Raw genomic sequence first — 21,251 nt, 5'->3', positions numbered from 1 at the left:
GCTCCCCAATACCCTTACTGGTATTGTTTCTCTGTTTTGGTGATTTCTGTGCCCAAAAGAACCTGGGTCTCCTGCACATCAATGCAAGGAGTTTAATTCCTAAAATAGATCAGTTGTCAGTCTGGGTAAACGGTTCCAGTCCTGAGGTACTAGTAATCACTGAGTCTTGGTTAAGAAAGTCCATTTCCTATCCTGAAGTACACCTGCCAGGCTACAATCTGTTTAGGCGGGATAGGTCTTCTAAGTGTGGGGGGGGAACCTTTCCAAAGTACACCTGCAGTGCTCTATTGCCCTAGCAAAATCCATCCCCAAACAGTTTGATCCATTAGTTCTTAACATCAAGCTATCAAATAGTTACTCACTGTCAGTGGCTGGTTGTTATCGTCCTCCATCAGCACCAGCATGTGCTCTAGATAGAACAGTGGCGGACTCAGGCTGTTTGAAGGGCAGGGGCAAAAAGAAAAAAAGGGCACCTACTGCACAACATGGGACCCCATCAGCGAGCAAAGAGCTATGATGCATCATGTATGGTGAAATAGTCTTCATCCTTGATTAATTCAGATTAACATTATGTAGTCTAGGCCAGGGGCAGATTTCGGATTGTAGGAGATCCGGTGCTGAAAAATTGGCGCTTTTTTTGCTGCGACACCACAAACTTCAACTTACCACCACCATATAGCGGACAAAAGTCATTGGAGAACACTTATAGGATTTCACGAGAGATATTAGAGAATTAATGTAAGGATGGAGGGTTGGGGTTGATGAACCTGGAGGTGAAAAAGAAGGCTATGAGTTTTATTTGTATAGCGTATTTCTCACAAAATGTGACCCAATGCGCTTCACATGATGACAGAACACGCAAGCAGGCAAGGGAAAAAACTGTGTACACTGTGCATCCAGGAAAATTCCCTTGCAGCCCTCTACTCATAGAGCGACTACTTCCAGTTTGCAAACCAGCGCACAGCAGCAGCCCCCAAACCCTCCCCACGGGGGACCCCCAGCCGCCCCACACACCCGCCCCACCACCAGCACACCCGGCCCAGCCAACCAAGCACAGACCATAATAGCTCCGTACCTGGCTAGCCGAACCAGGTGCCCCGGCGGCGGAACAGACCAAACACACGGGGCGGCCGGGGCCGCTGAGTAGAGGCCTGAGGACCACAAGCGCACAGCAAGCAAGCAAGGGCGAAAAACCTGTACACCGTGTATCCAGGAAAGATTCCCTGCATCTTATTAGCGTATACACTGTTCACAAGTCATTCCTCGTCGTCGGAACTGCTTTGTCCAGTGCGGAGCTCACATCCTGGTGCAGGTCCTGGCGCTGGTACAGCCTGGTACTTCAGCACCCAGGTACTCTTTCCTGTCAACAGAAGATCTTATATAGAATAACATATATATGAGACATTTTGAAATGGTATAGTTTTTTTTACAGAAATAAACATTGAAAATATAGGCAAGATCCCTCCCACCACTTGTTGTCACTGTCATGAACTAATGGAACTTAATGCCCCTTCCTCCTTGTTTGTTTTATCAATTTTGAAAAAGCATTTTGGATCTTTAAAATGTACATATTGGTGCAATTAATATCTAATTTTCCACATGCCTATTATATTTGTATTAACTGGACTGTACAGAAATATTCTTCAAAGTGTTGAATTGATCGCTGGTATCACTCTGCTCTACGACACTTCCTGCGGATATCTGTGGGCTCAGTCGTCATTCGCGGGGCGTGGCGGGAGGGCGCGCGCACATGCGCGTCTCTGCTCCGAGGCCGGATTGGTCCGTTGCTCGCCAATTGAGAAGGGTCCAGCTGTAGCCGCAGCATGAACGGAGAGAGCCAATTGGATGAGGTGTCATCGGCCTGGTGGCCAATGAACGCCGGTCACGGCGAGCTATAAGTACGACACACTACGCAGGTTTCTATTATTTCAGACTCTTTTCTTCTGTGCTTACGGAACTCGCTAGAATCCTGAAAAATGTCAGGAAGAGGTAAAACCGGAGGCAAGGCCAGGGCCAAGGCGAAGACCCGTTCTTCCCGAGCCGGACTCCAGTTCCCAGTGGGCCGTGTCCACAGGCTCCTGCGCAAAGGCAACTATGCCCATCGTGTGGGCGCTGGCGCACCGGTCTACCTGGCCGCCGTGCTCGAGTACCTGACTGCTGAGATCCTGGAGTTGGCCGGCAACGCCGCCCGCGACAACAAGAAGTCTCGTATCATCCCCCGTCATTTGCAGTTGGCCGTCCGTAACGACGAGGAGCTGAACAAACTGCTGGGCGGTGTGACCATCGCTCAGGGCGGTGTGCTGCCCAACATCCAGGCAGTGCTACTCCCCAAGAAGACCGAGAAGCCCGCCAAAGCCAAGTAAAAGTTCTACTACGGCTTTCACCCCACTACTTAACCCCAAAGGCTCTTTTAAGAGCCAACCACTTGTCTCTCAAAACGTGCAATTTGTATTTTCATCTCTAAACGGTGTTTGTCCGCTATGAGTACCGTTGTGTGCCTCGTGTTGAAGCCTACAATCACTAAATTAAACAGTCATCATACACTTTCATGAGGCTGAGAACGCACCCACAACAACACACTTCTGTTTTGGCCACGTGGTGTCACCAACCAATACGTCACTATACTTCACACGATAAGTATTGGCTAAGCTTAAACACATTTTAACGGTACCTTACAGGGATATTGTGAAAATACATTAGCAGTCTTGTACGGCCATAAGCTCACATTCATTCATATTCAGCCTCAAACCTAATGCATCTGAGAATAGGGTAAAAGCTATAGCTGGGGTCGTTGTCCTTAAGAAAGTGGTATCACAGCAGTGGTATCATCTGCCAGTTGACTAATAATTATGGATTCTCCCATAACACCGATTTTTTAAAATCTTCTTATTATGTTTATTATTATAATTTACATGGGCGGGGCGGGTGGACAAGGGGAGCGGGAGGGGTTTAGAGTTTTAATTTATGTCGGGAAGGATGCTCGGGGCTCGTGTCCAATGACAGCCTGAGAAGGAGGTGACAACAGGCCAATGAGCTCGTCTACATTCGCGGGCCAATGAGCTCGTCTACATTCGCGGGCCAATGAATAAGTCGGAATCGTGTGACGCTACCAAGCGGACCAATCACAGTTCTTATGGTCTGGGTAGGTGACAGGGTTGTCCTTAGCAGAAGCTCCCGCCCTCTTTAATACGCGGTCCTGTGTCGAGGTTGGTCTCAATCACGTCCTCCCAGCGGAGATAAATAAGCTCCACGCTTGTCTAACAACACACACATTAACTTGTTCTCATCGTGATCATGTCTGGCAGAGGAAAAGGTGGAAAGGGACTCGGCAAAGGAGGCGCCAAGCGCCATCGCAAAGTTCTCCGTGATAACATCCAGGGAATCACCAAGCCCGCTATCCGCCGTCTGGCTCGCCGTGGGGGCGTCAAGCGTATCTCTGGTCTGATCTACGAAGAGACCCGTGGTGTGCTGAAGGTGTTCCTGGAGAACGTTATCCGTGACGCCGTCACCTACACCGAGCACGCCAAGAGGAAGACCGTCACCGCCATGGACGTCGTCTACGCTCTGAAGCGCCAGGGACGCACCCTGTACGGCTTCGGCGGTTAAGGTTCCGGAACCCCAACCACCACATCTGAACCCAAAGGCTCTTTTAAGAGCCACCCATCTCCACACTTAAAAGAGTTGATTCCATCAGTAACATAGCAGTCCTGTCTACATTTTAAATACAAAGACAACCATTTACGTTGCCAAATCAGTAGTTCACAAGCACTTCCACGCTCCCAACAGTCCTCATTTCCCTCCATGGAGACCTGATCGTTTATATTTTGTTAGGCAAATATCCACATAGTTTAAGACTGCGACCATGCTTTTCCTTGCAATGTACCGCCTCCAAAAGACAGTGTATTTCGTACGTGCAAGCCTTACTATAGTATTGGGACTTGTTCTAGGTATTCTAAACTCAAAAACATTTGGAAACGTTATTTTTGTGGATTATTCCTCCCCTTTAATAATACCAATCGTTGGAAAGCCTGATTAGTCACCATTACAATAGTTAGTTACATTAGTACAACTTGTAAGGATCATGCATGCGTGGAATGAGCAACACAGCTGAACGTGTGGGTAGCGGCCCCAAAATCGCCTGCAATATTCTTCTGTTGGTATCGTTTTGAGTTGCTTGGTGGATTGGATGGCTGCCCTCTCCCACAGTAATAAGGAAAAAACAACACATATTGGCCATTTTTACACTTTATTCATTTTACACTGTCAGGGCACCTCGTTGCAATGGTGACTAATCAGGCTTTCCAACGATATTAAATACAATACCAATTGGTATTATTAAAGAGGAGGAATAATTGACAAAAATAACGTTTCCGAACTTTTTTGAGGAGTTTATTTGTGTCCTTTTTAGTATTCTCAATCTTCCTCTTCTTCTTCAGGTCTTTTTTTTCCATTTTTCTCTGGTTGAAGGAAACAAGGCAGACCAGTGAAAAAGCAGCGTGGGGGAGGAGACTTGGGGAGCGCGTGCGCAGATAATGAATGTCCGTGAGCGTGGAGTGTCTGTCTGTTGAGCGTCAGAGCTACGCTCGGCATTGGAAGTGTGTGTCAGCAGTCGCCTAATTTGCATTGCTCCCCCTTCATATAGGGGCTATGTGCTTACGGCACCATCATTCGTTTCTGAGAAGCAACGATCATCAACATGCCCGAGCCAGCGAAGTCAGCGCCCAAGAAGGGCTCCAAGAAAGCCGTTACCAAGACCGCCGGCAAAACCGGCAAGAAGCGCAGAAAGTCCAGGAAGGAGAGCTATGCCATCTACGTGTACAAGGTCCTGAAACAGGTTCACCCCGACACCGGCATCTCCTCCAAGGCCATGGGAATCATGAACTCCTTCGTCAACGACATCTTCGAGCGCATCGCCGGCGAGTCCTCTCGCCTGGCCCACTACAACAAGCGTTCTACCATCACCTCCAGGGAGATCCAGACCGCCGTGCGTCTGCTGCTCCCCGGTGAGCTGGCCAAGCACGCCGTGTCCGAGGGCACCAAGGCCGTAACCAAATACACCAGCTCCAAGTAAACAGATTTTCGTCTGTATTACTTACCCCAAAAGGCTCTTTTAAGAGCCACCCACCCCATCAAAAAAAGCAATTCCATAGTGAGTTGAGTTCACGTGCTACAAATCAGTCGAATTTATATTCTGTACTGATTGTGTGTATTGTAACAAGTAAGTACAATGTATTTATACAGCACCTTTCCCAGACCAAGGGTCACAAAGTGCTTCACATGACAAGGAAGAAAACGCAAATATAACATAATACAAGAGTGAAAGACACAGAGGGTTGAAACAGACAGAAAGCATACATAACATAAGCATGTATAAGCCATATGTATCAATTACTCGATATTACAATTTTCAAAGACTCCAGTCCTTGAACGCGCCGGAAGTTTTGCGCGCCTTTTTTGTTTTTCCACTCTGCCATTGTTTCTTTCAACTGCTGGAGTAGTGTACTCACTAGTCGTCTACAACGGTTTCCGGTATTAATATAATGGACAGGAGTGACTACACTGCATACACGCATGGCCAATTTCTCCGGACAGGTGGATTTAAACATAAATCATAAATATAATAATGGTTTAAACGGCGTTCAGATGTGGATAATCTAGTACAATCAAGAAGTTAGCCTACCACTACCGCCAAGACATGCCCACTTATCTATCGATAACATGCTTTTATATCACCCCCATGATGTCATTATGAATGGTCTTTATTGTCATTGCTATAGTACAGGTACCAAACAACGAAATTTAGGAGGGGTGGCTCCCCTGGTGCTAGGAAAGAAAAGAAAAAAAAAAAAACACAAGAAGGGAAGGAGCTGGTTTACATAAATAAAGGCTATGTACACTATCCACTATACTATACTGTACAGATAGACGACTAGGGTTGTCATATTGCACATAGTGTTATTGCACATTCATTTAAAGTGTCGCAGTTTGCAGGCTTGAAATGTACATATTTGTGCCTCAGCACTACACCAGATTTTTTTTCAGTCCAGCAACTGCCATCAATCCGTCCAGACTGTCCAGGGCCCAGAACCTAGGTCTTTGCTGTGTTCAGGGACTGGATGGCCCTGGGGTAGAAGCTGTGCTTCAGTCTGTTTGTCCTTGCGGCCATGGTCCCGTACCGCCTTTTCGAGGGCAGCCGGGCAAAGTGTTCGTACCCAGGGTGGGTTGGGTCTCTGGAGATCTTGGAGGCCTTCCTGAGACCTCTGCTTTTCTGTCATTCATTCTCAAGGCTAGATGTTTCAATCATCCCTGAAAGCTATCAATCGTGTGTGCTGGGACCAACATTTACGTTAAATAGTAGCAACAATGCCTATATTTAGAGGAAAGGGTAATCTAAAAATGTCTAAAAGATTTCTAATACCCTGTCACCTTTTGGGGACATCAAACACACGCAGCCAGTTGTCTCGTTTCAATTGTCGCTTGGTTTTACCAGGGCTGCCAAGTTTCACCAAAAGTGTTTTGTCTGAGAGCGTGAGAACTGGTTGAAATGCGTGAGTCTCACGGTGATTGCGTGTGACTTGGCAGCTCTGGTTTTACCATTGATTGATTGATTGAAAACTTTATTAGAAGATTTGCAGAAGTAGGTACATGACAGTACATATTACATACAAGGTCAACTAACAGGATAAAAACCCAAGAAAGCCACTGGCTTATTTCAATTGGGGTCCTTGATTCTCAAGTCATCGTTACATGTAAGACAGACAAAAAAACTAGTACTATCTACAAGATAATACAGACAAATAACTATTACTATCTACAAGATAAACATACATCCATCATGGGAAGAACAATACAACAAAACATAAGGTATGTACAGCGGGTAGGACAGGTGGGGACATACACCACAGGTGGGGGCGGGGGACAAAACACAAAGTATGTACAGTGGGTAGTTCGGGTCTTTTAATCTGATTTTTGATTTAGAGGGTCGGGTCTTTTAATCTGATTTTTGATTTAGAGGGTCCCGTTACGGATTGCAGCCTCCTGTAAATGTTTTTTGAGAGTGGTTTTGAAGGTGGGCAGTGTTTTGCACTCCTTTAAGATTATAGGAAGGGCGTTCCACATTTTTACTGCATAGTTTGCAAACGAGTTTAACCCCTTGTTTGTGGTGCACCGCGGTTGAACGTGGTTCGTGGAGCTTCCTCTGGTGTTGTATGTGTGGACGTTGTTCACTTTTTGGAAGTATGTTGACAGGTACTTGGGTGTCTTTGTGGTGTAGCGTATCTTGAAGACCAGGCCCAGTGCAAGCTGCTGCACTCCGACAACTACTCGTAGCCAATCAAGGCTCAAAAAATGAGCAGCGGTTAGATGTGTCCTAGGGTTGAGGCCTAGCAGAAGCCTAACCAGTTTATTTTGGGCTGTCTGGAGTCTTGTTTTATGGGCCTTTGTGGTTCTATAGTACCATGATGTTACGGCATAGTCGAAGTGACATTGAATGAGAGCTCCTGATAGGGTCCTCAGTGTGTTTTTACTGACAAGTGAGGATATCCTGTACAAGAATCTAGTTCTATGGTTCACTTTTTTGATTACTTTTGCTGCCATTTTATCTCCGGAAAGATTTGCCTCTAAGATGGAGCCCAGGTATGTAATATCCTCTTTTCTTGTGATATTAATGTTACCCACTTTTATTTTAAAATGTTCAGCCTTTCTGAGTTTAGATGGGGATCCGTATAGGATGGTTTCAGTTTTACCTAGGTGTATTGATAGTTTATTGTCAGCTAGCCAGATGCAGATTCTACTCAGTTCAGTGCTTAGCGCTTTTTCCACCTGCAATATGTCCCTGTCAGAGACCAGCAGAGCCGAGTCATCCGCGAACAGGAACAAATTGCAATCACATGCTGATGACATGTCATTCACATATATTAGGAACAGTAAAGGTCCCAATATGCTTCCTTGTGGAACGCCGCAGGTCACTGGGAGGGGGGGGGGACAGTGTTCCGTTCACACTAACCACCTGTTCCCTCCCCTCTAAGTAGGATTGCATCCAGCTCACCGATGTTCTATCGAACCCAATTGCTTTCAGTTTATCTAACAATATGTGGTGATCTACTGTGTCGAAGGCCTTCTGGAGGTCCAGCATGACCATGCCGCAGTACTTGCCCGAGTCCACCTCATGGTTGATGTGGTTGTTCAAATAGAGAAGGCATGTGTCAGTGGAATGGGATGTTCTGAATCCTGATTGAAATTCATACATCAGATTTTTTTTCGGTAAGGTACCTATCAACCTGTTCATAAACTATTTTTTCCATAAGTTTCGAGATGGAATTAAGAATAGAAACAGGTCGGTAGTTGCCTGGGTCTAATTTGCTTCCTTTTTTATACAGTGGGGTTACCCTTGCTATTTTAAAGTCAAGGGGGACGTGTCCCTGTTTGATGGAGAGGTTTATTATGTGGGTGATGATTGGGGTAATGGAGGCAGCTGAGTCTTTTAGAAATCTGGCTGGAATATTGTCATGGCCCGTGGCCTTTTCTGAGTGTAGAGCGCCCAGCTTTTTAAACACCTCATCGTTTGACACCATGGAGAGTTTAAAATCATCTTTGCGTACACCCAGTTTATTGTAGAACGCACGGATGTGCTCTACACCATAACGCCCTGAGTGGGGTGGTAGATTGTTAACTAATTTAGTGGCTATGGTTGTAAAGAAAGTGTTTAAGCACTTAGCCACATCCAGCTTGTCTGTAAGGAGAGAATCTCCAGATTTTATGCTGATGTTTGTAGACCTGGTTTTGAGTTTTTGACTGCAACCTAGTTGGCTATTAAGTAGCTTCCAAAGGTCACGTGGTTTGTTTAAGTTTTCTTCGATTTTGTTATCGAGGTATTCTTTCTTAGCAGATTTGGTCATGGTAATTACCTGATTGCTTAGTTTGTTGCATTGTTTTTTAATTTTCTCAAAGTGGGTTTTGAGATCTTCGTTTAAGTGTTTCACTAATTTTGATTTGCATTTTTGAACTTCAGAGCATTTTAGGTCTCTGACTTTCATAGCATTTAGAATGTCCGAATTCATCCATGGTTCCGATCGGGCTTTAACCCTGGTGGTTCTCATGGGGGCTATACTGTCAATAATATTTAGGAATTTGGTTTTGAAACCTAGCCATGCCTCTTCAACCTGTGTGCATATCTGATTATGTCTTGGAATAATAGATACACGTACGTTTTCTCGAATTCAGTCGAGAAGTGAAAGTTTGTGAAAACATAGTGATAAAAGAAAGCCTAAAGCCAAGATAACCATTTAACTTGAATTATGCTGAATCGGCTAAAACATTTTTCTTTGGTCCAGCCAGTTAGAATCCTCCGTAGGACAACACGAATTAAGTATATAGTTCCGTTGACGCACAAGTAACAGTACTAGTGCTCCGTGGTAGACAAAAGTCGATGGCCCTTTCTCAATTGTAGAAACTCCATTCCTCGCGTCCTATCTCCTGTCCCCTCGTCGCATCATAATTAAAATGCATTGGAGGAGAATATCTAGGTTGTTCCCCTATTCTCCTCCAATGCTATTTGAGAAGCAGCAAGTGAGACACGCAACAGAGGAAACGAGGAATCAAGTTTCTAACAGGGAAAGGGCCCTGGCTTTCAACTATATAATATATAACCCAATATATATAAAGCCCAATTTTACCCAATACTCAAGTATTCTGGTTAGGACATAAGTATTTAGTGATCCTAAAACTGTTGTTTGTTGTATTGAGTGGGCTCACTATATCCAAATCATATTGGTATGCATAAGAAAAGACAGAACCCATAACTTTAAAAAAATATTATTTGTATGTGTTGGGAGTGTGTGTTTGGGTGAAGGGGGGATAGTTGGGAGGTGTGTGTGTGTGTGTGTGTGTGTGTGTTGGGTAGTGGGGTTGTGTGTTTTGGGGGGTGGGGAGTGGAAATGGGGGGATGTGTGTGTGTTGCCTCTTTAACGATTTAATTTACACAGCCCTTGCCCCTTTCAATAGACACAGTAGGCTCTCACGAAGCTTTCCCTGTCATTCAGATCTAGGACTGTGTACACGCACCGAAAAATGTCAAACAAATGCATTGCGATCGTAGGGACGTGGTACAAAGGAACACATTGTGCGTAAAACCATTTAGTATTATTTTTGTATTAGAAATAGCCTAATAATATGACATAAGCCGTCGAAATTGCAACAGTGCGCTTATCATGTAAAATGTGTAGACGTCATATGGATATCCTGCCCCCCCCAAAAAAACGACTGGAGCCCAACTAAAAGCTCATTCCGCACATTACAGCGAGGGAAGTCCTTTCCTATTTGTGTCAGTAAAACTGTTCTGCTATGACTTGTCATATGGTACCCTCTGGCATTCTGCGATCTCATTCTACTTTAACCCATCTATCGTCATATAAATAAGAGTAGTTAATGGAAAAAATCCTTTTGAGAAATATTGAGGTGGCTCTTAAAAGAACCTTTGGTTTTTGTTCATGATCATAGTCCGACACTCATCATCTTAGGCGCGCTCTCCACGGATGCGACGGGCCAGCTGGATGTCCTTGGGCATGATGGTCACCCTCTTGGCGTGGATGGCGCACAGGTTGGTGTCCTCGAACAGACCGACCAGGTAAGCCTCGCTGGCCTCCTGCAGGGCCATCACAGCAGAGCTCTGGAAGCGCAGGTCGGTCTTGAAATCCTGGGCGATTTCTCTCACCAAGCGCTGGAAGGGCAATTTGCGGATTAGCAGCTCGGTGGACTTCTGGTAACGACGGATCTCCCTCAGAGCCACGGTGCCAGGTCTGTAACGGTGAGGCTTCTTCACGCCGCCGGTGGCCGGGGCGCTTTTGCGGGCAGCCTTGGTAGCGAGCTGCTTCCTGGGGGCTTTGCCGCCGGTGGACTTACGAGCGGTTTGCTTGGTTCTGGCCATTATGCTACCTTCTTCTTGTAGAGTCAAAGTGTAGATATTCTTCACAAGACAACTTGCCACGTTTATAAAGCCGGAGCCGTCGTGCTCCGATTGGCCGGCGAATATAGACGAGCTCATTGGCCCGCGAATGTAGACGAGCTCATTGGCCCGTTGTCACCTCCTTCTCAGGCTGTCATTGGACACGAGCCCCGTGCACCCTTCCCGCCATAAATTAAAACTGTAAACCCCTCCTGCTCCCTCCATTGCGCGCTTCCCTTGTCCACCCGCCCCGCCCATGTGAATTATAATAATAAACATAATATGAAGATTTGTAAAAATCGGTGTTATGGGAAAATCCATAATTATTAGTCAACTGGCAGATGATACCACTGTTGTGATACCACTTTCTTAAGGACAACGACCCCAGCTATAGCTTTTACGCTATTCTCAGATGCATTAGGTTTGAGGCTGAATATGAATGAATGTGAGCTTATGGCCGTACAAGACTGCTAATGTATTTTCACAATATCCCTGTAAGGTACCGTTAAAATGTGTTTATGCTTATAGCCAGCACTCATCATGAAGGGAACATTGGTTGGCAACACCACGTGGCCAAAACAGAAGTGTGTTGTTGTGGGTGCGTTCTCAGCCTCACGAAGGTGTATGATGACTAACTTGTAGGCTTCAACATGAGGCACACTACGGTACTCATAGCGGACAAACACCGTTTAGAGATGAAAATACAAATTGCACTTTTTGAGAGACAAGTGGTGGTTGGCTCTTAAAAGAGCCTTTGGGGTTAAGTAGTTGGGTGAAAGCCGGAGTAGAGGTTTTACTTGGCTTTGGCGGGCTTCTCGGTCTTCTTGGGGAGCAGCACTGCCTGGATGTTGGGCAGCACACCACCCTGAGCGATGGTCACACCGCCCAGCAGTTTGTTCAGCTCCTCGTCGTTACGGACGGCCAACTGCAGATGACGGGGGATGATACGAGACTTCTTGTTGTCGCGGGCGGCGTTGCCGGCCAACTCCAGGATCTCAGCAGTCAGGTACTCGAGCACGGCGGCCAGGTAGACCGGTGCGCCAGCGCCAACACGATGGGCATAATTGCCTTTGCGCAGAAGCCTGTGCACACGGCCCACTGGGAACTGAAGCCCAGCACGAGAAGAACGGGTCTTTGCCTTTGCCCTGGCCTTGCCTCCGGTTTTGCCTCTTCCTGACATGGTGACGGTTTAGCGGGATCTCAAAGAAGCTGAAGAAAATAATTTCAAATAACGGTTCTGCCGCTTGGAGCGTTGTTCTTATAGCTCGCCTTGACGGCGTTCATTGGCCACTGGGTCGACGTCACCTCATCCAATCAAGAGACAGAGATTGTGGATACATTGTGAATATTGAAGATTGTCTTTGTGAGTTTCCCTCGCGCGCCAGAAATCGAAGTTCAAATCAAACTCGCCCCACGTGACATATTCAGTGTACTAAAACTAGTATATGTCATAATAATAATAATAATAATAATATATAATTGATACGTATATAATATGTACATTGTGAAGTGCATTCCCAGCTCTCTGTAGTTCGTTACTCCTGACTGAGCGAAAAGTTGTCTGTTATCTCCCGCCTTTCTGTCCAAATATAACGTAATGGTGTAACGGAAAGAGTATCTCATAACTATCTGTATATGTTGATATTATATGCAACTTTATGGACACTGTCATACCCCCACCATCCTCTCCCGCACACAGATCTACCGAGTGACACTTTATAGTGTCAAAGTGTAAACTAGACCTTGATGTCAAATCTCTCATTACTGCTCATTATTTACTCAATAAGTAAAAACATGATTGTCGTGTTTGTAAGTCCGTGCTTGACACTGACACTGGGGGCGGCTGTGGCGGAGGTAGAGCCGCTGTCTAATGATCACAAGTTTGGCAGATCGGCGGTTCGAGCCCCAGCTGGCCACATGTCGAAGTGTCCTTGGGCAAGACACTGAACCCCAAATTGCTCCCAGTGAGCCGGCCGGCGCCTTGCATGGTAGCTTGCCGCCATTGGTGTGTGAATGAGAGGCCGTTGTAAATCGCTTTGGATAAAGGCGCTATATAAGTCAGTCCATTTACACTGGTGTAAAATACTTTCTAAAATAAACACTCGACTTTTTCTGTCGTCATGGATGATAATGCGTTTTTACGAAAATGTGGGTGGCTCTTAAAAGAGCCTTTTAGTGGTACAAATTGTGTCGGAAAGAACACTTTGAATGTTTACTTCTTCTTTGGGGCTGCCTTTTTTGCCTTGGGCTTCACCGTTTTGGGTTTGGCTACCTTGGGCTTGGCTGCCTTGACGGCCTTTTTGGGGCTCTTAGCCGGAGCCTTCTTGACCGGTGTGGCCTTCTTCGCCTTCTTGGGGCTCTTGGTGGCCTTCTTGATGACTGCCGCGGGCTTCTTTGCCTTCTTGGGAGACTTCTTGGCCGCAGCAGCGGGCTTCTTTGCCTTTTTCGGAGACTTCTTGGCAGCGGCAGGCTTCTTTGCGGCCGCCTTCTTGGGTTTCGGGGCGGCGGATTTCTTCGCCGGCTTCTTGACCGCCTCGGTGGCTTTCTTGTTGAGCTTGAAAGAGCCGGAGGCCCCGGTGCCCTTGAGCTGGAGCAGAGTGCCCTTGGTGACGAGGCTCTTGACGGCGACCTTGACGCGGGAGTTGTTCTTCTCCACGTCGTAGCCACCGGCCGAAAGCGCCTTCTTGAGCGCGGACAGGGACACGCCGCTCCTCTCCTTGGATGCGGACACGGCCGTCACGATGAGCTCGGCGACGCTGGGGCCAGCTTTCTTGGGCCTGGCTGCTGCCTTCTTCTTGGGGCTCTTGGCCGGCGCGGGGGCTGCTGCTGGTGCGACTTCTGCCATGTCTGTAGAAAGTCTCGTTCGTTCCGGTAAACCAACTAGTCTGCAAAGCTGCTCTGTGAGAATGAAGCTCAACCCGGAGCAGGGGGCTGTCCTTAAACGCGGCATGAGAACCGTGCAGACTCAACCATCCCTGCTCAGCAGTCGTAGCTGCCGAAATACTTGGGCGCCTGTGTTTTCTCCTCGCGAATAACGGGCCAAAAGTCACCGGTGGTGCCGAGTTGAGGTCCAAATGCAAACGGGCCAGCGAGCAGACTTGCCTCCGGTTAGAATAAAGTCATGTGAGCCGCGAAGGCCTCGTGAGTTTTGTTGTGACTCGATCAAAACCCCACCGTTGCACCGTCGGAGGGAGCGGTGCGCACAGCTTTTCCTGTGTTATTTGTCTCCTAAAGTGGCTAAAAGTGCATATGATTGCGACCAGCACTCGTTGTCCAGGTAGCCAGGTTGTCTGGCAAGGGAGTACAAAGGTTGAGGGTCCCCCGATGTGGTGCGGGGTGTTATAAATATGAGCTCTTTTGGTGGTCGTGAAACACAGTCGCGGGGATGGGGCTGAGAGCTTGTCCCTATAGGTGATTTTTCAGATGGTGTCCCTCTCCCTCCTATTAAATCTAGACAAGACAGGTGAAAGCCATAGATAGACTATGGTTGCTGCATGTCGACTCTGAGGAATCAATTGCGATATTATCACCAGAATTGTGTCTCCTTGACCTGTCTGCTGCCTTCGACACAGTCAATCACCAGATCCTTCTCTCCATCCTCTCAGACCTGGGCATCTCTGTCACCGCACACTCCTGGTTTTCTTCCTACCTGGCGGGCCGCTCCTACCAGGTGACCTGGAGAGAATCGCTATCTTCTCCACGAACCCTCTCCACTGGAGTTCCCCAGGGTTCCGTCCTAGGGCCCCTACTCTCCTCCCTCTACACCAAGTCTCTTGGCTCGGTAATCTCTTCACATGGGCTCTCCTACCACAGCTACGCAGACGACACTCAACTCTTCCTGTCCTTCCCCCCGTCTGATGTACACGTGGCAACCCGTATCTCAGCATGTCTCGCTGACATTTCAACTTGGATGGCTGACCACCATCTCAAGCTTAATCTTAACAAGACCAAGCTCCTCTTCATCCCCGGGAAAGCCTGCCCTCTCCAAGACTTCTCCATCACAGTGGAGAACTCTACTGTAACCCCCTCCCTGACAGCCAAGAACCTTGGAGTGATCCTGGATAACCGACTATCCTGTGCGGAGAACATTGCAGCAACGGCTCGCTCCTGCAGATTCCTCCTCTACAACATCAGAAGGATACGACCATTACTTACCAGAGAGGCAGCGCAACTCTTGACCCAGGCACTGGTCATCTCCCGCCTGGATTACTGCAATGTACTCCTGGCTGGGCTCCCCGCTTCAGCCATTAGACCTCTGCAGCTCATCCAGAATGCTGCTGCCCGGCTGGTATTCAACCTCCCCAAATACTCGCATGTCACCCCTCTCCTTCGCACCCTGCACTGGCTCCCGATAGCAGCTCGCATCAGATTCAAGACCCTGGTGCTTGCATACCAGGCAGCTAAAGGGACAGCCCCTGCCTACCTGAAGGAAATGGTAACCCCCCAAACCCCTGCCCGCTCACTCCGCTCCTCCACCTCGGCTGGCCGACTGGCCCCACCTCCTCTACACAGCAGTCGGGCTGCCCGATCACGTCTCTTCACAACACTGGCTCCCCGCTGGTGGAATGAGCTCCCCACGGCTGTCAGAACGGCAGAGTCACTACCCATCTTCCGTCGTAGACTGAAGACCCATCTCTTCAGGTTACATCTTAACTGCTCCTCCTGAGACATCTTCTGACCCTCACCACTACGTCTCCTAAAGACACCCGCTTTCCCCTCTACTGTGTCCCTAAGAACTTCTATTGCCCCCCTTGTACTGTTTCTCAGTTTCTCCAGTAATTAAAAAATAAAATAAAAAAAGTTTTAGTAGAAGGCGATAATAGGGAGAAGGTTTTTCCTTCTATCAGTGGCCCCGGGCCTGAGCTAGAGTACTCTTCCTGCAACGAATGGTGGACTGCTGATTCACATGCTTAGTATTCAAATATATTGATTGTAAGTCGCTTTGGAATAAGGCGTCTGCTAAATGCCAAAAATGTAAATGTAAATGAGGACATCAGCAGCCTTATGATGAATATGTTCGGCTACTAAACTAGTTGGTAACTAGCTGAAATTGCAATCATAACTTTGTTTGTAAATAAATAAATAATAATAGTAATAAGTAAATTCAATAAATTAAATGTGCTTATGTATGTGTTGTTTATCGATGGTGACGTAGTCAGCCTGCCTCCTCTCTCCATGTGTTTGTGGGTCTTTGTGGACCGGGGTGTTTAAATTACATCACATTTGTAATGTAACATAATATAATATAATATAATGGTTCTGCCGCTGCTTGGCTGTCCTTGAGCCTCGTATTAATCGTATTAATATTCACCAATAATACAATAATATATATGCTTATGACACTGTTGTACAGTATGCTATTGCCCCCACGACTGACCAGGCTCTTTCTGAGCTACAGTCTGCATTCACTGTCCTGCAGAGAGCATTTGGTGGGCTGAGAATGAGAATGATACTTAATGTTGGAAAGATAAAAATCTATGTTCTACCATATCACAAGTTGTTTTTATTTGATTCATGTTTGCATCTTGGGTGTGTCCCGCTACCTGGGCAGTTCGTTCATGGCGGTGTTTGATTATCGCTTTATCATAGATGATAGTTGTTATCCTCATCATTGCATTCTGTATAAATGGCTGGCTGGACCGTTAAATCCTGTAGATCTATTCATAACTCATTTTTGTATATAAAGCCCTACTACATAAACAAAACCCGCTACCTAGTGGTAGTATTACAATTCAAAGACATGCATGACCGAACTCGTTCACATCATTGGTTCTTGAGGTTCTGTCCAGGTAGCTGACTAGTGAGCCTGCATCAACCTTAATGCTATTCAAGTGCAAGAAGATTACATTTGTCTTCGCCGTTTAAGATACACACATTCATCTGCTGTGGAGCAGTAGCAGGCGGTCTGATTCTCCCTGGAGGTGATGGTAGATCCACATGTGAACGCCGTTTAAACTATTATTATATGTTATTATTTATTTTAAATCCACCTGTCCCGAGACATTGGCCATGCGTATGTATGCAGTGTAGTCACTCCTGTCCATTATATTAATAGAGGAAACCGTTTTAGACAACTAGTGAGCAACAAACAAGTGAGGAACAAAAAAGGCGCGCAAAACCTCCTGCGCGTTCAAGGACTGGAGTCTTTGAAAATTGTAACATCGAGTAATTGATACATTATGCCTTATACATGCTTGTTATGTTATGTATGCTTTCTGCCTGTTTTAACCTGCTGTGGCTTTCACTCCTGTATTACTATGTTTTATTCCTTGTTATGTAAAGCACTTTGAGACCCTTGGTCTGGGAAAGGTGCTGTATAAATACTGTATAATGTTACTTTCTTGTTACAATCAGTACAGCATATACATTCGACTGATTTGTAGCACGCGAGGTCATCTCACTATGGAATTGCTTTCTTTTTTGATAGGGTGGGTGGCTCTTAAAAGAGCCTTTTGGGGTAAGTAATACAGACGAAAATCCGTTTACTTGGAGCTGGTGTATTTGGTTACGGCCTTGGTGCCCTCGGACACGGCGTGCTTGGCCAGCTCACCGGGGAGCAGCAGACGCACGGCGGTCTGGATCTCCCTGGAGGTGATGGTACGACGCTTGTTGTAGTGGGCCAAGCGAGAGGACTCACCGGCGATGCGCTCGAAGATGTCGTTGACGAAGGAATTCATGATTCCCATGGCCTTGGAGGAGATGCCGGTGTCGGGGTGGACCTGCTTCAAGACCTTGTACACGTAGATGGCGTAGCTCTCCTTCCTGGACTTTCTGCGCTTCTTGCCGGTTTTGGTGGCGGTCTTGGTGACGGCTTTCTTGGAGCCCTTCTTGGGCGCTGGCTTCGCAGGCTCAGGCATGATGATGAAAACAGCTAGTTACTTCTCAGAAACGAATGAAAGGGTGGAGGTAGTGCAGCCGCTATATAAAGGGGGAGCTATGCAAAGTAGAAGACTCCTGACACTAGATTCTATTGGTCGAGTCTGGTTCTGAACAACATTTGAAAAAACACTCGTTGTCCAGTTAGCCAGGTTGTCTAAGAATCACCTATCCATCAGTCATCATAAGAAAAATACATCTATGCTAGGACCAGGCAGTCACAATGCTAGAAAAAGGAAGAATTACATGTTTTTATTATTAACTTATTTACTGTGGATAAACTGTACTGAGAGGTAGTGGGGATTGAGAGGTATTTGGGAGGGATACCACGTAAGGACTGGAGTCATTGACGATTGTAACATCGAGTTATTAAACACCAGTAATATATAATATCTACTATACCGTCGACTTCATTGTAGCACGTCAGCTCAAATCACTATGGAATTGCTCTTTTATTGACTTGTCACACTGACTTGGCCAGTTAATGACATCATGGGGGTGATATGAAAGCATTTTTATCGATAGATAAGTGAGCATGTCTTGGCGGTGAACGCCGTTTAAACGATTATTATATTTATGATTTATGTTTAAATCCACCTGTCCCGAGAAATTGGCCATGCGTATGTATGCAGTGTAGTCACTCCTGTCCATTATATTAATAGAGGAAACCGTTTTAGACGACTAGTGAGTACACTACTCCCTAGTAGACTCCTTAGTCTCCAGCAGTTGAAAGAAACAATGGCAGTGTGGAAAAACAAAAAAGGCGCGCAAAACTTCCAGCGCGTTCAAGGAGTCTTTGAAAATTGTAATATCGAGTAATTGATACATATGCCTTATACATGCTTATGTTATGTTATATTCTTTCTGCCTGTTTTAACCCTCTGTGTCTTTCAGTCTTGTATTATGTTTTTATTGGTGTTTTCTTCCTTGTTATGTGAAGCACTTTGTGACCCTTGGCCTGGGAAAGGTGCTGTATAAATACAGTTTACTTACTTGTTACAATACACACAATCAGTACAGCATAAGTTCGGCTGATTTGTAGCACGCGAGCTCAACTCACTATGGAATTGCTTTTTTTGATAGGGTGGGTGGCTCTTAAAAGAGCCTTTTGGGGTAAGTAATTCAGACGGAAACCTGTTTACTTGGAGCTGGTGTACTTGGTCACTGCCTTGGTGCCCTCGGACACGGCGTGCTTGGCCAGCTCACCGGGGAGCAGCAGACGCACGGCGGTCTGGATCTCCCTGGAGGTGATGGTACGACGCTTGTTGTAGTGGGCCAGGCGAGAGGACTCGCCGGCGATGCGCTCGAAGATGTCGTTGACGAAGGAATTCATGATTCCCATGGCCTTGGAGGAGATGCCGGTGTCAGGGTGGACCTGCTTCAGGACCTTGTACACGTAGATGGCGTAGCTCTCCTTCCTGGACTTTCTGCGTTTCTTGCCGGTTTTGGTGGCGGTCTTGGTGACGGCTTTCTTGGAACCCTTCTTGGGCGCAGGCTTCGCAGGCTCAGGCATGATGATGAAAACAGCTCGTTACTTCTCAGAAACGAATAAATGGGTGGAGGTAGTGCAGCCGCTATATAAAGGGGGAGCTATGCAAAGTAGAAGACTCCTGACACTAGATTCTATTGGTCGAGTCTGGTTCTGAACAACATTTGAAAAAACACTCGTTGTCCAGTTAGCCAGGTTGTCTAAGAATCACCTATCCATCAGTCATCATAAGAAAAATACATCTATGCTAGGACCAGGCAGTCACAATGCTAGAAAAAGGAAGAATTACATGTTTTTATTATTAACTTATTTACTGTGGATAAACTGTACTGAGAGGTAGTGGGGATTGAGAGGTATTTGGGAGGGATACCACGTAAGGACTGGAGTCATTGACGATTGTAACATCGAGTTATTAAACACCAGTAATATATAATATCTACTATACCGTCGACTTCATTGTAACACGTCAGCTCAAATCACTATGGAATTGCTCTTTTATTGACTTGTCACACTGACATGGCTACATTATCCACATGTGAACGCCGTTTAAACCATTATTATATTTATTATTTATTTTAAATCCACCTGTCCCGAGAAATTGGCCATGCGTATGTATGCAGTGTAGTCACTCCTGTCCATTATAGTAATAGCGGAAACCGTTTTTGACAACTAGTGAGCAACAAACAAGTGAGGGACAAAAAAGGCGCGCAAAACCTCCTGCGCGTTCAAGGACTGGAGTCTTTGAACATTGTAACATCGAGTAATTGATACATATGCCATATACATGCTTGTTATGTTATGTATGCTTTCTGCCTGTTTTAACATGCTGTGGCTTTCAGTCTTGTATGTTTTATTTGTGTTTTCTTTCTTGTTATGTAAATCACTTTGTGACCCTTGGTCTGGGAAAGGTGCTGTATAAATACATTTTACTTGTTACAATACACACAATCAGTACAGCATATACATTCGACTGATTTGTAGCACGCGAGCTTAACTCACTATGGAATTGCTTTCTTTTTTGATAGGGTGGGTGGCTCTTAAAAGAGCCTTTTGGGGTAAGTAGTACAGACGAAAATCGGTTTACTTGGAGCTGGTGTACTTGGTCACAGCCTTGGTGCCCTCGGACACTGCGTGTTTGGCCAGCTCACCGGGGAGCAGCAGACGCACGGCGGTCTGGATCTCCCTGGAGGTGATGGTAGAACGCTTGTTGTAGTGGGCCAGGCGAGAAGACTCGCCGGCGATGCGCTCGAAGATGTCGTTGACGAAGGAGTTCATGATTCCCATGGCCTTGGAAGAGATGCCGGTGTCGGGGTGGACCTGCTTCAAGACCTTGTACACGTAGATAGCATAGCTTTCCTTCCTGGACTTTCTGCGCTTCTTGCCGGTTTTGGTGGCGGTCTTGGTGACGGCTTTCTTGGAGCCCTTCTTGGGCGCTGGCTTCGCTGGTTCAGGCATGTTGATAGTGGCTCGTTACTTCTCAGAAACGAATGAAGAGGCGGCAAACGCACACCCGTAATATAAAGGTGGGGCTATGCAAATTAGGCGGCTGCTGACATCCACTTCCAAAGCTCTAGCCTGCCTCGCGGGTAAATACATTATCTGCGCACGCGCGGGCTCCTCCCCCCACCCCTTCCTTACTTTTTCACTCGGCTGTCGGGTTGCCTTGTTTCCGATGGCGATATGAACATGAAAACGTCAAGAGGAAGATTGAGAATGATATACATAGAACACCCAGGGCTGGTTTCACAGACAAGGCTTAGGACTAATCCTAGACTAAAAAGCATCTTCAATGGAGATTTTACATTGAAAGTGTGATTTAGTCCTGGACTAGGTTTAAGCCTTGTCTGTGAAACCGGCCCCAAGTCCCCCAAACTCCCAACCAGCCTAGCGATTACTACCAGGAATTGTCCTTTTGGGATGGTACGACAAGGGCATGCATTATTA

General features: G+C 46.5%; 9 protein-coding genes across 9 annotated transcripts; 3 read left to right on the top strand and 6 right to left on the bottom strand.

The window, feature by feature from the left end:
* Positions 1-1,976: 1,976 nt before the first annotated feature.
* LOC308175726 (histone H2A-like) lies at positions 1,977-2,363 on the top strand (the record flags this gene model as incomplete). Its single annotated transcript, XM_080550274.1, has 1 exon — positions 1,977-2,363. One exon carries the CDS (start codon positions 1,977-1,979, stop codon positions 2,361-2,363), a length of 387 nt encoding a protein of 128 aa, XP_080406400.1.
* Positions 2,364-3,294: 931 nt separating this feature from the next.
* On the top strand, positions 3,295-3,606 carry LOC308175746 (histone H4; the record flags this gene model as incomplete). Its single annotated transcript, XM_080550294.1, has 1 exon — positions 3,295-3,606. The coding sequence occupies one exon, from the start codon at positions 3,295-3,297 to the stop codon at positions 3,604-3,606; it is 312 nt and encodes a 103-aa protein (XP_080406420.1).
* Positions 3,607-4,696: 1,090 nt separating this feature from the next.
* On the top strand, positions 4,697-5,071 carry LOC308175734 (histone H2B; the record flags this gene model as incomplete). Its single annotated transcript, XM_080550282.1, has 1 exon — positions 4,697-5,071. One exon carries the CDS (start codon positions 4,697-4,699, stop codon positions 5,069-5,071), a length of 375 nt encoding a protein of 124 aa, XP_080406408.1.
* Positions 5,072-10,513: 5,442 nt separating this feature from the next.
* LOC308175716 (histone H3.2) lies at positions 10,514-10,924 on the bottom strand (the record flags this gene model as incomplete). The annotated part of the gene is made up of 1 exon (XM_080550264.1): positions 10,514-10,924. One exon carries the CDS (start codon positions 10,922-10,924, stop codon positions 10,514-10,516), a length of 411 nt encoding a protein of 136 aa, XP_080406390.1.
* Positions 10,925-11,735: 811 nt separating this feature from the next.
* Positions 11,736-12,122, bottom strand: LOC308175728 (histone H2A-like; the record flags this gene model as incomplete). The annotated part of the gene is made up of 1 exon (XM_080550276.1): positions 11,736-12,122. The coding sequence occupies one exon, from the start codon at positions 12,120-12,122 to the stop codon at positions 11,736-11,738; it is 387 nt and encodes a 128-aa protein (XP_080406402.1).
* Positions 12,123-13,154: 1,032 nt separating this feature from the next.
* On the bottom strand, positions 13,155-13,787 carry LOC308175672 (histone H1-like; the record flags this gene model as incomplete). The annotated part of the gene is made up of 1 exon (XM_080550255.1): positions 13,155-13,787. The coding sequence occupies one exon, from the start codon at positions 13,785-13,787 to the stop codon at positions 13,155-13,157; it is 633 nt and encodes a 210-aa protein (XP_080406381.1).
* Positions 13,788-17,424: 3,637 nt separating this feature from the next.
* Positions 17,425-17,799, bottom strand: LOC308155625 (histone H2B-like; the record flags this gene model as incomplete). The annotated part of the gene is made up of 1 exon (XM_080528991.1): positions 17,425-17,799. The coding sequence occupies one exon, from the start codon at positions 17,797-17,799 to the stop codon at positions 17,425-17,427; it is 375 nt and encodes a 124-aa protein (XP_080385117.1).
* Positions 17,800-18,956: 1,157 nt separating this feature from the next.
* On the bottom strand, positions 18,957-19,331 carry LOC308155580 (histone H2B-like; the record flags this gene model as incomplete). The annotated part of the gene is made up of 1 exon (XM_080528939.1): positions 18,957-19,331. The coding sequence occupies one exon, from the start codon at positions 19,329-19,331 to the stop codon at positions 18,957-18,959; it is 375 nt and encodes a 124-aa protein (XP_080385065.1).
* A 1,056-nt stretch (positions 19,332-20,387) lies between these two features.
* Positions 20,388-20,762, bottom strand: LOC308175930 (histone H2B-like; the record flags this gene model as incomplete). The annotated part of the gene is made up of 1 exon (XM_080550507.1): positions 20,388-20,762. One exon carries the CDS (start codon positions 20,760-20,762, stop codon positions 20,388-20,390), a length of 375 nt encoding a protein of 124 aa, XP_080406633.1.
* Positions 20,763-21,251: the final 489 nt, after the last annotated feature.

This window comes from Nansenia antarctica (genome assembly GCF_963989245.1).
Source record: "Nansenia antarctica genome assembly, chromosome: 1".
Lineage (NCBI taxonomy): Eukaryota > Metazoa > Chordata > Actinopteri > Argentiniformes > Microstomatidae > Nansenia > Nansenia antarctica.
This window is presented reverse-complemented; position numbering and strand designations above follow the sequence as displayed.